Genomic DNA, 23,798 nt, shown 5'->3' with positions numbered 1-23,798 from the left:
TAGTTTACACCATCCCCCCTCAAAGGGGTGAGGTTTCAGGACATGCCCTCCAGCTGGGGATCTCCCATCTATCTCGCCTCTTCTGGAACAACAGCAGGTGGAAAGTATTTAGCCCCAAAGCCTGTGTATGTGTCTGTTCTTTGCCGAAAAGTAAAGAACCTGAGATGGGGCTGTAATCAGGTTTGTGACTTCGGCAACAGGATCTTGCTACCTCTGATTCTTGGGGTGAAAGTAGCACACAGATTATTAAAAGTTCCTCGAATTGAGAACCTTGGCCATTCCTCTTCCTACTGGGATGTATTTTAAAAGGATTCGGATCAGTTCTGAAACCAAAGTAAGGAGGTGAGAGTGAGTGTTCCCAACCAGAACACTATATCCCTGTTGGTGGGTGAGTTCTTGCCCCAAAGGGGAGCCTAATTTTGCTTTTTGTTTCAAAGGTCTGCCCTAAGTGGTCCTTTTGTGAGGACTTTGAGGAATCTGAGAGAATACTGGATTCTGTCCAATAGGGAATAGGTATTAACAGAGAATGTTCCAGAAGGGAAGAAAGATACCTGGATGCTCTTAAGCTGCTCCTTCCCTTGACTCTTACTGGCTCTGGTTCTTAGCTGTACACAGTACTTGGCATAGAGCAGACAATTAACAAATGCTTGAATTTGAATCTCACTTTCTCCAGCGCCTTAAATCTCCTTTTCAATACCCAAAGTGCATCCTTCTCAGGGATTTATAGCTTAATTTCACAGGGGACAAAGTTCCTGTTAATAAACTCAGAGGAGTGATAATCACCAATGAGAGTGGGATTTTCTAGTTATTTACAAAATGTAAATATGCAAAGGCAAAGACTAATTCCACTTGGTCTGTTATAAATTTGAAAATGTTTCTATCCTTTATATGCCCTCCCCCTCCCCCATCCAAATGTAAAGCTAAAAAAAATAATGCCTGCCAGAAATTTTTGCCAAGCCTTTCTTCCTTTCAAGAACATATGGTTACTTACTTATTTAAAACAGCAGAGACATAGTGAACATAGAGTTTATGATATGTAAATATGCCTTTAATTTTACCCATCAATTTTCTGAAAAACTTACAATATAGTAGGAAACATACATATATATTCCTTCACATTTCTGAGATACATACTCATTATTAGGTATAGGGTTTGCTAATATTTCGTCAGTTTTCTTCATTTTTTGGAGCTTCCTGATAATGTGCATCTCAGGATGTAATAAAAAATTTTAAAGCCACATAACTTAGTGGGCCAATACAACAAGATCATTGTACCAATGTATTTATGTATCGTACAAGGTCGGGGGTTCAAAGGGCTACTCTTTTATGTTGGCTTTATTTACATGTGAAATTTTTTCCAAGTGATACAGGGGAATGGATACCATATGTTTCCCAGCTGTTTTGTTCTGACAGGAGCCATTAAGAATGCTCCATGGAAATGAGTTCTGTCTGAGTCTTATGAAAACACTTCTTTTCACAGAAGAGCCTAGAAACTGAAGAATGGGCATCAATATTAGGCTTGTTGTCCTTGTTCAAACCTATGACTCCTTTTTAGGCTGAGAGTAAAATCTGTGTTTTCTAGTCCCTGTCTTGACTCCCAGGAAAAATCCCAGTTATGAAAAATGGATTAGATAACAGTTTTCAGGAGAATGCTCCAATTTATTACTATGTCATATACTTGTCTGAGAAAAAGGACAATTTTACACACACACACACACACACACACACACACACACACACACGCAAAAGACAAAACTCAATTAGTTTATTTCTCCTAAGCTGGAAAAAAATGGGTATTTTAAGCACAGGCTCTTAATGACCGGCAGGATTTTCACCTTCAATTCCATCAGTCTATTCAAAATTCTACTGATACTGCTGTTCTACCCTGACACCATAATACATTTCTTCTAATGCATGAAACAAAGATCAGACTAACCACGATTATGAGGAAGATTTTCAGGACAAATTTGTTTCCTGGAAATCACGAATAAATACTTCACCTGCTGAACTTTAAATCCCTGAAAAATTTATGTTACCTTATGAGATCTTTACAAGCTCTGTAAGAACAGTCTCTGTCTAATTTCTCTCACTGTCCCTCAAAGCACCCAGCAAACTGCTTTACATAAATAGGTTCTCAGTGACTTTTTGGTTGCGTGGATTCATTTTTAACCTCTTATATAAGTAAATATGTCCAATATACCTTAAGCTTATCTACCTGATTATGGCACAGGTTTTCTAAATGGTCAGTAGGTAAATGGAAATGTACCTGAGGCTGATGATTTATAAGGCAAAATTACTTCTTCCAATCTAACCGGTATTTGGAATGTCTCTGATCTTCAGCAGGATATTTCCCCCTGTGTGTTGACCATCCACAGGTCACCATTTATTCAGTAAGGATCTAACGTGAGCCAGGATGTCCAAGTCTGGGTTAACAAAGTAGCATGTTCTGAACTACGAGCCTTATCATTCTCCATCCTTGCTTGCTTCCTCCCTTCCCCCTTCACTTCCCACACACACACACACACACACACGCACACGCACACGCACGCGCACACACGCACACTCCACTGTCTCTCTTCAATGTACTCCTCCTGGCCTGGATCACACGACCATGTATGCAGGCTCCCAAGTAATCCATCTTTAAGGCATTGCTGACCCTTCTCTTTTTTTGACCCCTGCCCCTCACCTGTTAGGCAGCAAGTCCTACTGGGACCTGATCCCAAATCCCTCTCAAGTTTGGTTCCTTTTTTCTTCTTACTACACTGACTAGATCACACTGGGATCCTCCCACAGCCTCTGCAGGGTTCCATCTACTTCTTTGGTCTCCCTTTTCAATCCTGAGGAACACCCTCTACAGGTGTAAGTCTGATTTTGTCACTTCTTGGCTCAAAAACTTCAGGTGGCCCTGTACCACCTAAAACACCACCTCCGCGCCACCCCCCCCCAGCAATATATGGGATATATGCCCTTGCAGTACCTCAGATGGCTCAGAGAGTAAGTAAGATATTCACCATTCAACTCTTTCTTCTTCTTAATTTAAGGATTCTCAATGACTTTATCCCTCTCCAGAACTTACAAACTCCCTTCAGAATAGTAAGACTGTGGGCCTTCGGCTCAGAGACTTTGATAAGCAAAGAGCTAACAGAAATGCTTTATTTTCACCACATTCATTTTAATGAGGTCGAATTTATTGCAAGTGATATTGATTTTCTACTTATGACACTGACAAATGTTTTAAAAAAATGTATGGTTAAAAGTAAGCAATTTTAGAAAAAGAGGTCAAAAATAAGAGTACAGTGTTTCACAGGTAAAACAAAAATGACAGAGGAAGACTTTGCATGTAATCCAAGTTGTGGAAATGACACTTAAACAATGAAGATTTGGGAAACCCTAACTTTCAGGATAGTAACTAAATTCTTCAGCCTGGTCGGTAGTGGGTATTTTATTTTCTAATTTATCTTCTCATCTCAGTGCCCATCATTCCCATGGCACTAATTTTTCCCTCCCTGCCAGCACTCAACTCACCCTTTCTGGATACCCCATGTCCTCCCTTGCTACTTCTTGCCATTGGGCGAGTTTGCCCTCTTCTACAATGCTTTTTGCTACCTTCTCTGTCTGAGATGTAGGTTCATCTGACAAGATTCCCCTCAGGTGTTACCTTCTTGGTACATTTCCTCTGACTTTCCCTGGGAATTGTTGCTCATTGCTTGCCAGTGCCCTGAAGTACACTTCCCTGTACCTAGAGTCAGTCAACGATTTATTAGTGTTTCAACAATTCACTCATGCATCTGCCTCACCTTCTCTCTTGAGGGGCTCTCAAGAGCAAAGACTGCTTGTGAACCTCCTCGTGTTTATAACCAATGCTCTGTCTAGCACGGCATCTCCCAGATGTAGGGGTTCAAGGGCTAAATCCTTTAATGAATGAATGAATGAAGGGAGGAGAGAAAGAAGGAAGACGCTAGACTGAAGATGCAAAGAATATTAAATAAATATGAGTTTTGTCATACTGTCACAATGAGTCACTCTGGCCACATTCTGGACACACTAAGTGTGTTGAATATTTCAAAGACAGTGTTGGTAGAGCTATTAAAGATGTGCTGCATATTAAAGTATTTCTAGACCTCAGCTTCTTCATCTGAGAGAAGCTGAATAAAGGGGTAAGACACATGATTGCTCAGACCTGACCCACCTCTAAATTTCTATGACTGTATGGAATGTCTACAAATAACAGGGCTCTTTATTCTGAGTGACTCACTATGAAACACTATAATTCTCCTAGATCCATGTCTTTCAACAGATCCTCACAAATTTATAATTATGAGGCTAAGCTGATTGCTGACACAGAACAACTTTTTGGCTCCTGGGACTGATAAATTAGTATTTTCTTAGGAAGATAATGGACAGTTTGCTATTGCAACGGTGGATCCAATTTTCAAGACTGAACGTCAGTGCTTGGCTTCTAAAGTGGCTATTTATTTTACTTCTAAATATGGAGTTAAGTGTCCATATTAGAAGATTAGCTTTGGACATCATGAAGAGAAAGAAAAGGGGTGAGTCTAGTATAAAATAGCGTTTTCCCCTTCTGTTTATTGCTAAAAGTTAAAGAATACTATTTTTCCTGAGAAACAAAATGGTCAGCTTTAGTTATAGTTGTCCCAAAATGTAGATAACACTACAAATCCAGAGCTACTGGCATCTGAGATACCTTCAATGGCATGCCTTCCAAGTTCTCTGAGACTCCATTTCCTTCCATTTTTGCACCTAAGGAAGGGATATCATGACAGATCAGGAGGGTCAACGCTAGGGTCAAGAGTTTCCTTAATTTAGCATAAATGAAATCCATGGTGGGCACTCTTATTACAAAACACCTTGGGCTCTAAGTAGTGGGGACAGGTGACCTCGACCTTCTCATGACAACAGGAAGAAGGCAATGGAGTCTGAGTGAAGACTGTGTGCTGGGTGCTCTTCTGTACCATCCTCGGAGATTAAATTGTAGCCCGATCCACAAAAGAGGATTGAGTTAGCTCTGACTTGGAGAACTGTGTCCACCATGATGTCAGGAAGAACCAGTGGGTGGGAGGAATGTGTGTTTCTGGAACGTTCCCATGGAGTTTTCTCATCCCGTTCACTGCTGTCACAAATCCTTTATTGAGAGTGTTGGGAGGCTAAAGGGCAAGTCCAGAGGACTTTCTTATAAAAATTTTAACCACTGATTTGTCCACACAGAGATGCTAAAGTACTATTGGAAAAGATTCATTGATTTGGTTCTAAACTTGTTGACCACTGATATCAAGCAGGTGTAGAATGTGTCAGATTGTTGTTTCATTATTTCCAGCCCTGCCCAGATATGTCAAGACCTGCTCATGCCACTCGGTGGCCCATCTGCACCCATTTCTTTGTTCTCTAATAACTCACAGATATACTCAAAGGCCCTTACTACTGTGGATAGAAAAGATACTTCTCCACCAAAGAGGCATGTTCTATCATGAAATCAGACTCGAGGTTCTGACACCTTTAAACCCTTGGGCTTCAAAAGCAGGGCTCCCAGAGACGAGCAATGGGTGATTCTGAAGAAAGCATGTGGTGTCAGAGTTATTCTTTCATCTAAAAAGCATGCTGTCCTTCACTCCAACATCAGCAAAACCTCTTGAGTGGATTAAGTCTTGCATCCACTCCAGGCCTCTTTACCAAGCTTCCTTTCTTTCTCTCTCTCTCAGTGCTGAACTGTAGAGAGAGAGAGACAAATCAGGGATGGTGCAAAGACTCATCAAGCAGAGAAGTCAGGAAAAAAGGGGAGTGTCTGTTCAGCGTGGTTTCTGAAAAGTGTTAGCAAGCTCTTTTTCCAGCAGTTTCTGGAAAGAAACACACTTACCAGTTTTAACTGAAGGTGGCGATCTTTTACAGTGCTGATCTACTGTCAAGGGCAGGGAACACCAAGACACTTGGTCCTTGGTCAGGGACAGGAGGCAGACGGGGGAGGGGCAGGGATTGAAAATCCCTATCCTCTACCCTCTACTCCCCATCTCCAGCCAATGGTTCCCAAAACGCCTGTTTATTTTACTTCTAAATAGGGAGCTACATATCCACATTAGGAATACAGCTTTAGACTAAAAGGGCATATGTCTTTAGGGTATAAGAGTGTCCTATTTTTTTTTAATTAATTTTTTATTTTTTGCTAAATGCTACATGAATTCTATCTTCTGAGAAATGAAGGGGTGAATCTGTGAAATCTGATCCCATGTGGAGAGGGACGGACTTCAAGGTCTGGAGGGGACAAGAAATGGAAAGAAGAACTAGAATACAGCCCATGGATGTGCCCACCCAAGCCCCTGCCTGCCTGGAGTTCTGCAGAGAGAAGAGGGCAGGTACAGGTCAAGTGCAGACAGAGGCTCCTTTAGGACAAAGCCTGAGAGAGCCATGCTGCCTCATTTTTGACTGCAGTTTACTACATGCTTCATAGGCACTGTTATAAACAATGCAAAAAAAAGATTTACATATATTTTAAAAGTTCTTCCAAATGCTATTTCTTAAGTAGAGTTTTCCTAAAATGTTCTCCATCTAACACTCCAAAATCTAATACAGGGAGCTCCCTGATGGCCTGGTGGTTAAGGATCCAGCATTGTCACTGGCCCAAGAACTTCCACATGCTGTGGGTGTGGCAAAAAAGAAAATAAAATAGCTAATACAATATATTTGTACAAAACTTCCTATGTTTCTGACTCTAAGCAAGTGTACGATGTTACCAGATGTTTGCACAGCAACTCTAGAGAATGGAAGTGTGGTGCTTATGTATTCTCACTTGAAAATAAAGCAGAACTCACTCAGGGAATTTTAAGTGTTATGTGGAAAATTACATTCTATACTGACTGCTCAATTAGGGCCAAGGTCCCTTGACTCCAACTTTCTTTTCATAACACTGCAGAACTGGCTTATCAAAATTAAAATTATTCCCTAAACATGCAATTCACATTTTCTCTATTTGAGTCACATGTAGGCAATGGAATCCAGAAACCAGTAGTAAAACCTGGTTGTACTCATTTTAGATTCATTTTAACTTAAATTCCAAACTGAACCCTCTGCCTAGATTTTGGCAACCACTGACTGTGAAGCAACAAGTGGTTTTTAATAACAACCTTTCTTAAAAATATTTGAGTGGAAGAATTTCCCTACTTTGTTTATCTTTAGTGGCATTAGCCTAGGTTTACAGTCTTCTTCTCACTGGGAATTTGACTTCAGCTGCCAATTCCTCATCCTGGTTAAAGGTGGCAATTTCTATCCAATGTAAGCAAGAGATACAGGAATATATTACAGCTTGTTCAGAAGTGCTAAGGTAAGTGGAAGGATGCTCAAAGACTCTTACAGGGTCCATTCACTCCACAAACATCTGCTGAATGTTCTCTGTGCACATGGTTACAGGGGTGCAGAGAGGAATGAAGCAGACATAATCACTGTCCTCATGGGGCAAGCAGACAGCCAAGCAAGTACACAGATGAATGAGAAATTACAAAATGCAAAGCACTTTGATGGAAACAAGTTGGGTATTGGAACAGAGAAGAGCTGAGAAGCCAAGATGTTGAAGCCAAGATCTGAGGATGAGAAGACAACAATTATGTGAGGATCTGGTGGGAAATACAAGAGAAAAGATGATTTTGTAAAGATCTGGCTAGAAAAAAGCCCATTCTCAAATGCCTAACATAGGAGAGAATCTGGCAGGTTCCATGGTTCTTATATCTAGAGTACAGTGAGCCCGGGTGAAGGAGATCAAAGATAAAGTTGGAAGAGGCTGCCAGCGGCCAACTCACTTTAGGTATTTTTTGGCAACAAAAAAGAGTTTGGTTCATATCTTAAGTGAAATGGGGTGTTCTTAGGCAAGTGCAGTTCACACAGAATGAAACGATCAGTTTTACATTAAAAATACATCCTTGTGCCTACTCTGTGATAAATATGGGATGGCAAGGACCTACGGTGAAAAAAAGAGACTAGTTCATGGTTGTTAACCCAGATGAAACATAAGGGTGGCCTGGCTCAGCTGGGGGCTTCTAAGATGGAAAAAAATGGACAGATGGGGATAGCCTTAGAGCACAGAAGACTCAAGACCTGCTGAAAGATCTGGAGTTGAGGGAGAGGGAGAATCCTGGATGTTTTAGCAAATTGAGCGCTGACTGCTGAGGGGGAGTCTGAGTTGGAACAGGTTGCGATGGGGATTCAAGCATTCCTCCTTAGAATCCCATGACATGTGATGCAGAGTGGGTCACTGATTAGGAGGCCAGAGCACTGAGGTGACCAGCAGGAACTAGGGGGCATTTGAAGCCATGACAATGGAAGAGAGATTGGAGAAAAAAGGGAGTTCCCTTGTGGCTCAGTGGGTTAAGGATCCAGTGTTGTCACTGCAGCAGCTTTGCTTGCTGCTGAGGCACAGGTTTGATCCCTGGCCCAGGAACTTCCATATGCTGTGGGTAAGGACAAAAAAAAAAATGGAGAGAAAGAGAAAAAAAATGGATGAGCTATCAATCCAGAGAGAGAAACTTGGAGACTAAGAGGAGAGAGCATCCTACTGAATACTTCCATCCCACTTGGATATATAAAGGTCAAGCAGAGAAAGAGGAGGAGATGTAAAGGAGACTAAACAGATGTCAGATTGTAGGAGAAAAATGAGGAGAGAGGTGGTATAATAAAGCCATATATAGAACTACCATATGACCTAGCAATCCCACTCTTGGGCATATATCCCAACAAACCTTTCCTTGAAGAAGACACATGCACCCGTATGTGCACTGCAGCACTATTCACAATAGCCAAGACATGGAAACAACCTAAATGTCCAGCTACAGGTGAATGGATTAAGATGTGGTATATATACACAATGGAATACTACTCAGCCATAAAAAAGAACAATACCATTTGCAGCAACATGGATGGAACTAGAGACTCTCATACTAAGTGAAGTCAGTCAGAAAGAGAAAGACAAATACCACATGATATCACTTACATCTGGAATCTAATATATGGTGCAAATGAACCTCTCCAAAGAAAAGAAAATCATGGACATGGAGAACAGACTTGTGGTTGCCAAGGGGGAGAGGGAGGGAGTGGGATGGACTGGGAATTTGGGGTTAATAGGTGCAAACTATCGCCTTTGGAATGGATAAGCAATGAGATCCTGCTGTATAGCACTGGGAAGTATACCTAGTCACTTGTGATGGAGCATGATAATGGGAGAAAAAAGAATGTATACATGTATGTGTGACTGGGTCACCTTGCTGTACAGTAGAAAATTGGCAGAACACTGTAAACCAGCTATTATGGAAAAAATAAAAATCATTAAATAAAAAAATAAATAAATAAAGCCATGGGGAACGTTTCCAGAAAGGCATGGCCAACAGCTTCAAATTAACGCAGCAATGCCAAGAAAGAGGAGAATATCCTTGTCAACGGATTTGACCAAATGGAAGCTGTGACATTGGCAAAAAAGGTGGAAGTCAGACTGAAGATATTCAAGTTAAGGTGAACAGGAAGTGAAAGACTGAAGATGGAGGTTCCCTTAACTCTTTAAGGCAGGCCGGCTACGAATGAGGCCTGAGGTGGGGAGAGAAAGGAGCAGAGGATTAGGGTGGAGCCACCAGAGTGGTACTGTTTGCTTGTTTTTTAGGACAGGAAATAATTAGAAAGTATGTGATGAGGGGTAACGACGTCGACAGAGAAAGACACTGATGGTGCAGATAAAAGAGGAGATGACTGAATATTAAAGTGTCAAACCAAATGAAGAGAACCAAAGCAGCTGTCCCAAACCTCAATTATGATACAAAACCCAAAGATGTGGGTCTCCTTTCACCTCTCTTTGTTTTCTGGGTTTTTTTGTTTGTTTGTTTGTTTTTGTGGGTTTTTTTTGGCCGCCCTGCACCATATGGAATTTCTAGGCCAGGGATCAGATTCGAGCCACATTCATGACCTAAGTCACAGCTGCAGCAATGCAGGACCCTTAATCCTCTGTGCCAGGCCTGGGATAGAACGGCGTCCCAGTGCTTCCAAGATGCCCCCAATTCCGTTTCGCTACAGCGGGAAAACCCTTTCATCTCCTTACACATTCATCCCTCCATCCTACCTCAGATGTGTATTTAGCATCAGCACCAGGCACTGGAAACACCGGAATGAACACCCCAGAGAGGTTTTAGAGACTACTAGAGAAAACTGATAGTAAACTACATTATTAATAGTTTTTAAAATGCACATATTCAAAGAGGTGGAAAAGTACTGGGAGCTGGAAAATAATAAATTGGGGCGGTGCGAATGTAATCTAGGCTTGCATTGTCCAAATAGGAGCCACTAGACACCTGCGGCTATGAAGTACTTCCAACGTGGCTGGTGGTACTGGTCAAAATGATAAAAGTTTTGACTTATTGGGTTAAATAACAAGTATTATTAAATTCATCTCATCTATTTACATTTTCAATGTGACTATGAGAAAAAATTTAAATTATGGAAATAACTTGCATTATATTTCCCGTGAACAGTGGTGGTCTAGGAAGTCTGGTAAAGGAGGCCGTGAGGAGGTGAACTTGGAGGTGAAAGGAGAAAAGGAAGGCCATGTCATGTGAAAGAACACAGCACACTGGAGGACCTGAAGGACGTTCCTTAATGGGACTGGCAGGCAGAAAGCAGGAGGAGATGCGCTTTTGAGGAAGCCTGCTGATCTGGGAGATTTCACGCCGCACAAGGGAAGTTCCCACTGAGCACCTTGAGAACCATCTTTGGGAACTACTGCTTGATTCTGAGCACAGAGTGATATGATAGCTCATCACAGACAACGGATTAGCATCAAAGTGCCTAGGTCAGTACTTCTCGAACTCAAATATGCACAGATGAATCAGCTGGAGAGCTTGTTAGAATGCAGACACTGATTCCAGAGCCTAGACTAAGGACTCAGAATCCACATTTTAACAAACTACTGGGTGGTAATGGTTCTGGTCCCAGATCACACTGTCAGATGCTAGCGCCTGAGCAATCAATGCCATAGAAGGGTCTGGATTTTTGTAGATGACTCTGTACTCTCTCCAAGGACCCTTCAGTTAAAAGATTCTAGGATTCTCTTTCTATCTACTTGCGTTTTTTTGGCCATGCTGCTGGCATGCAAAAGTTCCCGGGCCAGGGATCAAACTTGCACCCCAGCAGTGACAACACCTGATCCTTAACCCACTGGGCCATCAGGGAATCCCACATTTATTTGAGTTTTAAGTGATTTTTTTTTTTTAAGGGAAGAGTCAGGGCAAAGGAGATAAGTGGACAAAGAGCACTCATTTTAAATGTGAAGAAAGAGTCCACTGGGAGACAAAGGAAAAAAGGATATGCTTTCAGCAAGAAGTGGGGTGCTCTCAGAGATGCTATGAAACTCCCAAACTGGTCACAACCTCCCACCCCCAACCCTACCTCTGCCTTGATTGCGAAGATGGAGCAGGGAAAACACCTCCCTTCCACAGGATTGAACTTCCAAGAAGGAAGCCACCACGAGGACATGCAAGGTCAAAGGCACTTTGCTCCTGCATCAGTTCTTCCCTGTCCCTGTGCCTCATCTCTTTCCCCTCCTGCCTCCATGACAGTTAGCTCTCAGCTTCTAGCTTCTCATCCTTCCTTACCGCCGATTCCCTTGGCTCATTTCTACCGACAGGAGTGTTTCTCAACTGCTGTTGAGGGTGGGAGGTATGTTCCTTAAGAGCCCAATAAAACCAAAACACAGGAGAGGAGACTTAGTCCCTTTCCTGGAAGTTTTCTCTCCCTCTAATACGCCTCATTTTTGATCTTCTTAGCTCTGCAACTTTCTAGAAAAGCAGGGGGCTGGGGGGCTTCTATCTATGATTCAGCAAAGAGAAGAAGTGTTCAGGTAGAGAAAAGAGGGGTTCAAGATGCCATGCATTTAAGCTCTCCAATTCCATCCCTTTACATTATTTCGGACATTACCGGCATTTCCTTTTTTACTTTTTTTAATCACCCCCTGCTCCTATCTGTCCCTACATTGACTTTAAACCCTTTCTCCCAGAAACATAAAGTGTTAATGGATTAAAGGCAGACCAAGGGGGTGGCTCTGCTTTCCTGAGTAAGTTTTGTGGTTCATTCACAATGATGGCCATGCACATTCTGTAAAAGCAGTGGATGAAACGGCTCCTGCATTATGATGACAACCATATAAAAAATATGCCTCATAAGAGAAATGCAGTAATTTTGTTTTGGTGGCTTGGTTAATTGTAGTTTTTACTTTCCATTTAAAAAACAGGAATTATATCACCTTTATAATTACCGTTTTGTTAAAGAAAATAATTTTTTTTTTTTTTGTCCCAAGGCATATGGAGTTTCCAGGCCAGGGATCAGATCTGAGCAGCAGTTGCAACCTATACTGTGGCTGAGGTAAGGCAGCCTGGCCCTGCAGAGATGCCGCCAATCCCACTGAACTCCAAAAGTAATTGATTTGATTAAAATTCTCATCTAGATGTTATACTCTACGTATATTTTTACTGTAGCTAATTAGATTTCTGTCATAAATGTTAAGAGTCTGCCACGTCAGGGTAAAGTGTTCATTTTCTTGATTGAGATCTTAGTAAATGTTTCCTTATTCTTTGAATCCATTTTATTAGATCATGTGAAATGGATTAATCAGTAGGCTTTTCAATTTAAACGGCTGTATCAACCTTCATTTTCATGCTTTTAGCATGCAACCTTAATAAAACTAAAATCAGGAGGTTTATATATTTAGCATCATCAGCCATGTCATAGCAGTGTCAAGAGAGTAAATTTCATGTCAATGTATTATTTTTGGTGCTGGCCAAAAATCCTTGAAAATCTTAGAAAACCATATATTTTCAAAGGTTCAGAGTTTGTCACAAAATGTGCTGCACAAGGGCTAAAAATACAGCAAATCTGCAATGTTTCTAAATACACATCCAAAACAACTACTATCAGACTTTAACAGTTTAAAAAGTATGATTTTCTTTTTCAATATCTCTACCATTGAGATATTGAAATTCTTTCAGGATCTCTTCTCAAACGCACCCCTGGTCCATCTGCTACTGGTACGTAGCTGAGTTTTCCGACCTCGGCACATGGAAGTTCTCTGATGTAAAGCTGCATTAATATGTATCTGCCTTATTTCACAAGAAAATTATACCATGAGCTGAGCAGATGCATATTTTGAAAGACTCACAAGACATTTAAAGCACCAGGAATTGAAACCAACGTGTATTTGAATGTCCAATTAATTAAAGAAAACTCGAACTCAATGAAATTGAATATGCTTGATTTGAATACCACATGTTGACCTAAAGTACTTTAGTCCTTATGTGGGGAAAACCATAGAGCAGAGTTAACACTCCTTGCTTTGTGCTCTCCTCCTTTTCCACATGAAGAGCAGAAATTAAGCAGAGAATACACGCAAACCTTTCACAAACAACAACCCTTTTGCAGGTGCAAATTTTCCACCCATAACCTCCTTGATGCTCATCCTTGCCCCACCTGGCTCCTCTGACTGCACCTGCTCTTCAGCTGCTCAGCTTCACAGGGGCTCTGGAGTCCGGAGACCTAGTTTCAAATGCAAAACCCCAGGCGCATTATTTGCCTTCTGTAAGCTTCAGTTTCCTCATCAATAAAATGGGCATAATACTGGTCCTGCCTCAGAGAATTATTTTGAGGATAAATAGGCTGTGTGCCAAAAACACGGCTGATTGCCTGTACCCTGAGAACCTAAGACATAACTCAGACACCCCAGGACACCCGTACAGCTCCAGGCAAAGTGTGCCCTAAGGCTTCTCACTCCTAGTTCTTCCTCTTACTCCTGCCTTCCTATGATATCTGCAATTCCTTCACACTTCTTTTCAAAACTTTTCCTCTTAAAAAATTTACTTTAGTCATAGTTTAGTGTCATTGATGGCAAAGAGTTTAAAGTATTATCCCTATCAGGGGAACACCTAGATTTTAATCGGAGCCAGTGCCTTGGACTAAAGGGCAGGCCCCTCCCAGGGCGGATCCATGGCACTGGTGAGCCAGTGGAAGGTGCAAGGATGCTGTCCCAGGCCTCTGGTGACACTCGCCTCTTGCCTCTCTCAAAGTCCACCGTGGGGCTGGCCCGGTGCCCAGGGATGAAGGGGGTGAGCCCCAGGTTGTGTCTCTGGCTCACAGAGAGGCTTTCAAGAGCCACCAACAAGGCTCATCTGTACTTGGGTTCCTCCTAACAGGCAGAAAGGGCAGGCAGGAGTCTTGTCTTTCTAGCCCATGAGGGAGGACAGGAAAGATGTGTGTTAAGTCCTGGGGCTGATGTGTGGGGCTGACAGCTTCTGATCAACCTCATGGAGCCACTTCAGGTTGAGTTTGGGGTGTGCCACTTTTAAGAGGGACACTGGTAAACTGTAGTCACTCACAGGAAAGCAAGAAGCCTGAGCAGGATACACTCAAAATCATGGAGGAAATTTTGGTTTGGAGAAGACAAAGCCAAGGGTGACTGCTATGTCCAGACACTGTGGGGCATCCTTGCCCAGGAGAACTGTCCTTCTCTAAGCTTCCAAGGAAGAACAGGATCCAGGGATGGAAATTTGAGGGACAAGGATTTTGGCTGAACAAAACTTAACCTTTATGACAGTGAGTTCCCAGTCGCTGAAATGACAAAGTACAGACTGGATGACCCCATGGTCAGGATAATAAGAATCACCTTCACACATCTCATGGACTTTGGAATACCTTATTATTATTGGTATTGTCATTAGTATTATCATTACTAGCCTATAAAAAACTCATACATAATTAAACATTTTCATTTAAATTTATAGAATAGTGGAAAAAATAAAAACAGTACAAAGAACACCAGGATACCCTTTAGCCACATCCATCCACTGTCAACGCTGTATCCACTTGTTTTTATTATTTGCACTTTCTCACTTTCTTTCTCTCAAACTGGATGATTTTTAGGGTCCCTTCTACTGAGATTTATGATTCTGGGCTCCTTTCCAAGTAACAGGCGTTTAGAAAAAGTGGGATCCTGCTGGTGGTGCTAGTCACAGCACTTAGCATAAAGCCTGAACTCCGAGTTCCACGATCCACAGGGCCCCAAGGAGTCTGACCCTGACCCACACCAGGGCCTCATCCTCCTTTTGAGCACCCCACTGCAGCCAGGTTGGTTTTTATTCTCTTCCTCGTACATGCTAAGCTCATTTCTGACCCCAGGGGGCGCTACATGTACCACTTCCTGCCCCTGCACCACTCCTCCCTGGCTTTCCCAAAGGCTGGGCCCTTCAAGTAGTACTTTGGGGTCCCCCAAACCCCCTCCCTCACAACCTCTACAAGCGACTCTATCACTATCCAGGATGGTCTGGTTTATATATTCAGTTCCTTGCCTTTTGTCTGTCACCTCCCCGAGAATGTAAGTGCTGTGAGAATGGAGGCCTGTCACCACCTTGTTGTTACTGTGTCTTCAGAGCATAGGACAGAGAACACAAAAGTTATGTGCAGAATGAATAAATAAAAGAACGAATGGGTCCAAAAACATCTATCTAGTCAAAGACTTGTTAATACAAGGAGGGATGTTAACACTTGACAACCTATACAAAAGAGAAAGTGCCTAACAAACTTAGAAAGGTAAAGAGAAACCTCTTTTTTCTGGTGGAGTATATTCCGACTGACAGGAGGTTTAGGGAAAATTCCCCCAGAGGGTGTCCCATGCAGAATATGTGGACACTTCTCAGAAGCCAGTGTGTCTTCTGCTGCCATCTGTCTGAAAAGATTACCCTAAAGATGGAAATGTGCACGTGCCCCCGGGGCAAACTTTTCCTGGGCCGTTGAAACATGAAAGACTGGGGAACGGGGGGTGGGGGGGCAGTGATTTCTAATCTGAAAGCCCACAGAATTAACTGAAAGTGCCTCAGTTCTTTCAGAAATGGAGGGGGAAAACCTGACCATGTTGAGATTTCTTTCAAAGGAGCTGACAGGTAATTCTACAGCAATGCTTTGGAGAGGCTGATTTTTCCACGTGTTTCTTTCCCTAGGAACACTCTTGCTCTATTAGGAAGTGGTTTGCCAGCCTCCAAATGGTCCATCAAATTGGAGGTGTACATGCGATTCTGCTAAAGAGGCTTGAGTTTTCTCCTCATATATCCATTTCCTGTCAGGTCTAATTACTGGTGATTACCTTGAGCACTGGATCTCTACTCTGGGTGAGTTTAAAAGCATCGAAACTTGAACTTGGCCTCCTTCTACACCGCAAAGGAAATATCTAAACATTACCTATTGTGGAAATGGATAGACGTCACAAGGCCTGGAAAAAATGGAATAAACCAGCTTTAGGAAAATTATTTTTAAAATCTTCAGTTAATTCACTTAACTTGGTAAGGAAGAGAAGCTATTTAACAAAGAAAAGAAATTTCCACTTCGTTGGTGAGGGAAAATGCTAACTTTTCAAGTTTTTAAAAAGAAAATATCCTAAAATTAAATTATTTTCCCTAAGCCCAGCATCTGAGAGAGAGTATACATAATGGATAAGGGAGTTCCCATTGTGGCTCAGCAGAAACGAACCCAACTGGTATCCATGAGGACATGGGTTTGATCCCTGGCCTCGCTCAGTGGGTTAAAGAGAGCGGCATTGCTGTGAGCTGTGGTGGAGGTCACAGACACGGCTCGGATTTGGCGTTGCTGTGGCACAGGCCAGTGGCCACAGCTCCGATTCGACTCCCAGCCTGGGAACTTCCACATGACATTATAGGTGCGGCCCGTAAAAAAAGCAGTATATATATGTATATACGTATGTGTATATATATGTATGTATATGAGAACAGTATATATATGTATATATGTATGTATATATGTGTGTGTATGAGAACAGAATATATATATATTATGAGAAAAGAATATATATATATATGTATATGAGAACAGAATATATATATATATATACAATGTGCATGTGTATATATGTGTGTGTGCGTGCATGTGTGTGTATATATATATATATATATATATATATATATATATACACACATACACACATATATATATATATGAACAGACTCTAGAGGCAGACTTCCTGAGGCCTGAGTCCCAGCTATGCAATGTAACTGCTATGCAACTCTGATCAAGATACGTAACTTCTGTGCTCCGTGTCTCAGTTTGCCCATCTCTAATATAAACATCCGAACAGTGCTCGGCTCATAAGGATTTTAGGATTCACTGAATTAATATAAGCAAAGGCCTTACAACCTAGCTTCCAACTTACAACTACTGAAGTGTTTGCTATTATTTCTTCTCACTCCCCACCTCCAATTAAAAAAAGAAAAAGAAAGCCTTCTATCTACAAGGTACCTCATAACACCACCACCAAATTCTGATCTTAACAGCAGCTTAGTGACATTCACAGAAGTTTATTTTATAGGTAACAAATCCTAGGCTCAGGGTTATATAACTGATAGTGACTGAGTGCTGACTCAGACGGAGGTCTTTGGATGCTGAGGCTGGGAGCCTCTTACGGCGTCTCCTGCCTTCATCACTGATCACATTCAGAGGTTCAACTTTGAATCTAGCCATGCCTTTTAAGGAGATAAGCCTTATGATCAAAGCCTCTGTAAGCCCCACAGAAACATGATGAGTGTGTTTGAAATAAAAAGATTTTTTAAGTGAAGGTAAATGAAAACTTGGACTTGGACTTACAACTATCTTCTATGATGTTTCTGACCAAATACTGAAGCATTATGTTCACTCACACACCCGAAAACACAGAGATAAACTCACCTAGAAAGAGTAATTATTTTCCCCATCTCATCTAAACAAAATGTTGAAAGAAAACAAGCAGTCCAGGAGAAAAGTAAACTAGTTTTGTACAGTCCTTTCAGTTCTAAAGGCCTAGAATTCTGGTAGCGGCACAGGTAGGGGCCATCTATTTATTTTTAAGCACGATACATATTATCTTAAGTCTTCCATCACCCATGGTTCTCAGGATTCTTGTTACTATCAGAGGTTCAGCTTTGGCAAGGTTAATGGTGATGCCTTAAGAGTAATTACGTGGAAAAAATAATAAACGGCATTTCTTCGTTTAAAGCTATGGTATCATTCCCATCAATATCCTCTTTTATTTTCATTTCTTGCCTATCACAGAGAGAAAAGCAGAGAGGCTTAATTTGATTTACAGAGGGGAAAAACAACCCTGAATGTACTTTTTTTGGTCAAGGGTGGGGGGGCTGTGCAGGGAGAAAAGGTCAGCCAGCTGGTTTTCATCTATATGCCATAATTCTCTGTTTAGTTTACACTATTAAACTCCAAAGCTTTGCTTTAATCTTAACTGTTACAGTATGCCTTACTGCAGATTCTATCAAGTCGCATCCCTGATAGGGTTTCAGACTTTGGCAAAGCACCATCCCCCAGTCTTGTCCTTGCCATATGGGTAGTAAACACATCCAACATTTTTTTATTGGCGCCTGCATCATTATGTTTTGTCACCAATGGTTTCTCGGGTTTTCCATAATTGCTGCGTATTCTGTGGTTTGGAGCTGCCACAATGATCGCCTGCATTTATTTGTATACAGCTGGGTCCTCGTTGGGGCCTCCCTGTCCAGTTGGCCTTTGGCTGATGACCTAACATCTGTTTGTTGAGGGTGGGGGAGTGAGTGGAGAAGGCATAAAAGAAGAAAAGAGAAAGCAGGAGCAACCTCTGTGAGCCGAGAGAGCTTCCAGGAGGAGTGCCCTACACTCTGCAAGTCAGGGTGAGAGGGAGATGGGGGGAGCGAAACTGACCTGGTCTGTCTTCACTTTGCGAATCACATCTTCGGCACAGCTCCGGGATGGTCTTGAGTGATGTGACTGAATACTGAATGGGAAGCCAGAGGAGAGACAGCGTGTGAAATTTAAAATAAGAGCATTACCTTCCCTCAGTTTGACCAGAATATCAAAACACAAGATAGAATATTTGAGTACAACATGTATCTCTGCAGAGTCTATCTAGTTTTACCCTGAACGGGCTGTGTGGTGATCTGGCAGCATCCCAGACTCTACCGCTAAGCCTGTAAGTAGATGTACATTAAAAAGGGGATTGGACACTCCCTTAACAAACAAGGTGGGCTGTAGCCAGCAGACATTCTCTCTCTTCTGCTACTTGTACAAGATGGAAGAACTTTCTGACCTTGACACTTTCCAGAAGATGGCCATATTATTTGCATTCTCAATCCTAAGAGTGAATCTATATGGGGGGGAGGGGGCAGGAGAAAGAGCACCCAGCTGCCTGCAGCATCCAGGACAGCCAGGAGCCTACCTATTGGACTAGAGACACGTCCCTAATGATGACACTTGCCACAGATTTTCCTGTACTCTTCATGGGAAATACCTGAATAATGCTATAAAAAGTGAGGGGAGCACGGTTCTGTGTTTGAAAGCTCATCTGTTTCAAGCATAGATTAGTTTGAATGGAAAGAAACCACCTTGCAGGCACAGTCCCAGGCCAAGTCAGGGGCCTGCTATCAGGACAACAAATTATGACATAAAGGGGCATAAAACAGAAGAGCTACAACAAATGTAAAATCAATAGCTGTGATGTATGGGGATGGCATTTGATGCCCATCAATCTTTCTTTGGAGAAGTCTGTTTTAAAACAAAATAAATAGAAGGAACTCTTTCTTTAATCAAAGGCCAAGTCAGAGCCTGTCTTCAATCACACTTTAACTCATAAAACACAACTTCCTAAAAATATTTTGCTCTGTACCTTTAAGAACAATGTTCTTATGTAAATTGGCACGGGTTCTGGATGGCTTACTTCACTGTGGCAAAACTGGGAGGGGGACTGAGAAAAAAACATTTAATCTAAAAGAAAAATGATCATGGGAAACTTATTAGGATTATTCTAGCATTACGAGTGAGGAATGTGTAATCAGGACACATTTGTCAATAAGAAGGTGCTTTAGTTTTCACTTGATGTTGATAGATGAAGCCCAGTGTCTACAACAAGCCCCCCCTTCCCCAACACTCCTACCCCCTGCTTTCCATACAGTATCAAGACAGCAAGACAGAAGGAGGGGCCGTTGAAGCTATTGTCAGTTTGAAGCTAATGCCAATTGTGCATCACAAACAAATTAAATTTCCAGCACTTCCAAGTGAAAAATGAAATCTCAGATGACTAATTAAAGAAATGACTCTTACCTGTCTGATGCAATAACATCCTGTTTATGTTGGCCCTTCCTCAGAGGCTACAGGTGCTTTAGCAAACCCACTCACACACTCCAGGGAGGGAGGAATGCCTCGTAAGCCAAAAATGAACTCCAAGGGTTTTTCTTCCCCTTTAGGTTACTCTCCTTGGGAATGGGAGGGGGGTGGGTAACATAGGTACGGAGGGCATTTTTCTTGTTACTAATAAGTTACCTTATGTTTCTAGCCAACTACAAGCTCTCTAAGGAAATCTGGTAGCTTCTTGAGACCAGCTGGTACAGGTTAAATAATTACACAGTCTGTAATTCAATTAAAATTGGGCCTTTTGTTTCACCAGCCATGTGCCCCATGAAAGCACCCTTCGGCAAAGTCTTACCCTCTCTCCTTTTTTTTTTCCTCCCCCTTTCCTTCCAAGGCAAAATTTCAGAAAGAGGAAAATTTGAGATCGACTGTGTTCCTTAAGTTGCTCAAGGGGCTTAATGATATGCATGTGATTAACTGGGTGTGCTGCCATCTGCATTTCCAGCCACGTGCATCCTAACTGCCACCACCCACCCCACAGTCAGATATGCCAGGATCTCACATTTATTAGCTGCCCCTTCAGCTCTTCCACTGTGACCTCAAAGGTCTATCATGTGCAATCACTAACTTGATGAGGTTTAAATTTGAACAACACAGGCTGCCTGGCTGGTATAGGGACTGAGCTTCAGGCAAAGCCTAACCTGGCTGAGCGCCACCTACTGCCTCAACCTACATCACACCTGGCAGCTTGGCCTCTCCACTCATGTCATACAAGAATCACCCTTTTTTTTTTTTTTTTTTTTTTTTTTTGTCTTTTTGCCTTTTCTTGAGCCGCTCCCGCGGCATATGAAGGTTCCCAGGCTGGGGGTCTAATCACAGCTGTAGCCACTGGCCTTCGCCAGAGCCACAGCAACTCGGGATCCGAGCCGCATCTGCGACCTACACCACAGCTCACAGCAACGCCGGATCCTTAACCCACTGAGCAAGGCCAGGGATCGAACCCGCAACCTCATGGTTCCTAGTTGGAATAGTTAACCAATCAGCCACGACGGGAACTCCATCACCTTTCTTTTCTTTTTGGCCACACCTGTGGCACGTGGAATTTTCTGGACGAGGGGTCAGATCAGAGATGCAGCTGGGGCCTATACCACAGCCATGGCAACCTTGGATCTGATCCACAACTGCAATCTATGCTGCAGCTGATGGCAACTCCGGATCCTTAACCACCTGAGCCACGAATCGAGCCTACACCCTCAGAGAGACAATGTCAGGTCCTTAATCTGCTGAGCCACAATGGGAGCTCCCAAAGGAAGTCACTTTTGTGAAAGCAATCATCTAAATTCTTTGGGAATAATAAAACTGATTAAAAAAAAAAAAAAGTCCATGTGCTGCTCCTGGTAATGGAAACAAAAAAGTATAGTAATCTGGGAGTTCCCTGGTGGTCTAGTGGTTAGGATTTGGCAGTTGCACCACTGAAGCCCAAGTTCAATCCCTGGTCTGAGGACTGAGATCCCACATCAAGCCATTGCTCAACATGGCCCAATAAACAAACAAATAAACAAACAAATGCCTTCCTTTAAAAAAAAAATGCAGAAATCTAAAAAAAAAAAAAAAAGATGATGTGTTGGCCAGAAAACCAAAGTTATAAGCACATAAGGAATGTAAGATATTCAGCAATGACTCCAAACTACACTGTGAACAAATTTACCATTCTTTATAAGGACACAAAAGGGAAAAAAATCCACTTGTGGATTTGTCTCATCACAATACTGTGCCAATACTGCTATCTGGACAGATGGTAAACCTTAAGGGGATGGCGTATAGATGGTTAAGTTGTGATATGGAGGAAACACAACTCACAGAACACAAAAAAATTGTTCAGGTCTACACATTTGGGAATATGCAAATGACTCAGGACGTCCGCCTTCACAAGTGACCTGTCATAGCATCTCAGAGCTGAAAGGGAAGACTTCCCAGGCCTTCATCTCAGTTCACAGGACAGATGGCCTTTTATAAGGAGCTGTCGGGTCTCCAATCCAGCTCATTCTTAGGACAATGCCCAGTTCCCAAGGCAGTGAATACGGTTCTTTTGGTCCTAACAGAACCAAAGCCCAATGTATCTTTCCTGTCTCTGGACCCCAGTCTAAGCCTTTAAATTCTGTTCCCTTGATTCCTATTATCCTTGGGTGATAAGAGAGGAGAGGGGGCTTACAGATGACTGAGGAGTATTATACTTCCTGTCTCTATGTTGCTCTCTAATTTACTCTTTTTCTAAAAATCTTCCAGAAATAATTCCCTGGAGAAACAGCCTTTTTGATCCAAACCTCTTTTCCACTCCTCCATCAGGCCTCAAGAAAAGCCCCTGCCAAAGGGTGAACAGCTGTCTATGCTTCTTCAATGTCCACGTGCATGCAAAGCTAAGTTCCCCTTCAGTTCCTTGACCCCAGGCTACCTTCTTACCTGCGATGCCTTCCTCTGGCCAGGCAAATGCCACTGCTCTGCAAGGCCACTTGAGTTCTGCACTCCCCGTGAAATCCTGGCTGACCCATTGCTTCAGTCCTTACTGACCTTACTTTCTGTCTGCCCTTAATAAAAAACAAAAACAAAAACAAAAACAAAACTACCTTCCCTGTGCTCTTGTGTTCTGTTGTTTGCTTGCCAACACTTGTGTGCCTGTTCCCACAACTGCCCGAGGGAAAGGATATTCTGGACTTGTACATAGGCATGGAACACAATGACTTATTAACTGTTTGACTGAAATACTAAGCGGTATTAGGATCCCTGGACATAATATTATAGATGATCAAAGGAGTTCTTTCACATTTAGGGCTAAGTGGGAATTTACTCCACATGCCATATTTACACTAGAATTAATTAGCTTTTTTTTTTTTTTTTTTTTTTTGTCTTTTTGCCATTTTCTTGGGCCACTCCCATGGCATATGGAGGTTCCCAAGCTAGGGGTCTAATCAGAGCTGTAGCCACTGGCCTTCGCCAGAGCCCCAGCAACTCGGGATCTGAGCCACGTCTGCGACCTACACCACAGCTCACGGCAACGCCAGATTCTTAACCCACTGAGCAAGGCCAGGGATCGAACCTGCAACCTCATGGTTCCTAGTCGGATTCATTAACCACTGAGCCACGACGGGAACTCCAGGCTTTTTAAAATGCAAATTTGACTAGGACGCTTCTGTTTCAAATCCTTCAGCGGCTCCGCATAGCCTGCAGGAGAAGAGCCATATATACCTTAGCATGGAATGTAGCCCTCCATGAACTCAGACACATCTCTCATTGTGCTCCTCTTTTGACTGTAGTCATACTAAATTTCTTGTGGATACCCCTGCAATATCTTTTCTGACCCTCCTAGACAGAACTTAACCCAGCTTTCAAAGTGTGGTGTTCAGATGAACGGCATTAACACCATATAGGGACTTGTTAGGAATTCATATTCTTTGGCCCATTCCCAGAAATTTTAAGGGCAGGGCCCAGCAATCTGTGTTTTTACAAACCACTCATGTGATTCTGATGCATATGAAGTTTAAGAACCACTGCTCTTTATTTCCTTATGTTGGGTCCATTAAAGAATCTATCACACGACATTTCACCTATATGTGTAACTTCTTTCTCTG

The 23,798-nt window shown here is 42.3% G+C and overlaps 1 protein-coding gene across 2 annotated transcripts in view; it reads right to left on the bottom strand.

The window, feature by feature from the left end:
• Positions 1-23,798, bottom strand: part of SNCAIP (synuclein alpha interacting protein) — a gene marked incomplete at its 3' end in the record, with an annotated part of 67,700 nt that overhangs the window by 32,733 nt on the left and 11,169 nt on the right. The window contains 1 exon segment of one of the 2 annotated variants that reach the window (NM_001105053.1): positions 18,751-18,823. Coding sequence (NP_001098523.1) covers positions 18,751-18,823 — 73 coding nt within the window. 2 annotated transcript variants of the gene reach the window in all.

This window comes from Sus scrofa, chromosome 2, assembly GCF_000003025.6.
Source record: "Sus scrofa isolate TJ Tabasco breed Duroc chromosome 2, Sscrofa11.1, whole genome shotgun sequence".
In the NCBI taxonomy this organism is placed as follows: Eukaryota; Metazoa; Chordata; class Mammalia; order Artiodactyla; family Suidae; genus Sus; species Sus scrofa.
The sequence above is the reverse complement of the archived record's forward strand: the minus strand, read 5'-3'. Positions and strand labels throughout refer to the sequence as shown.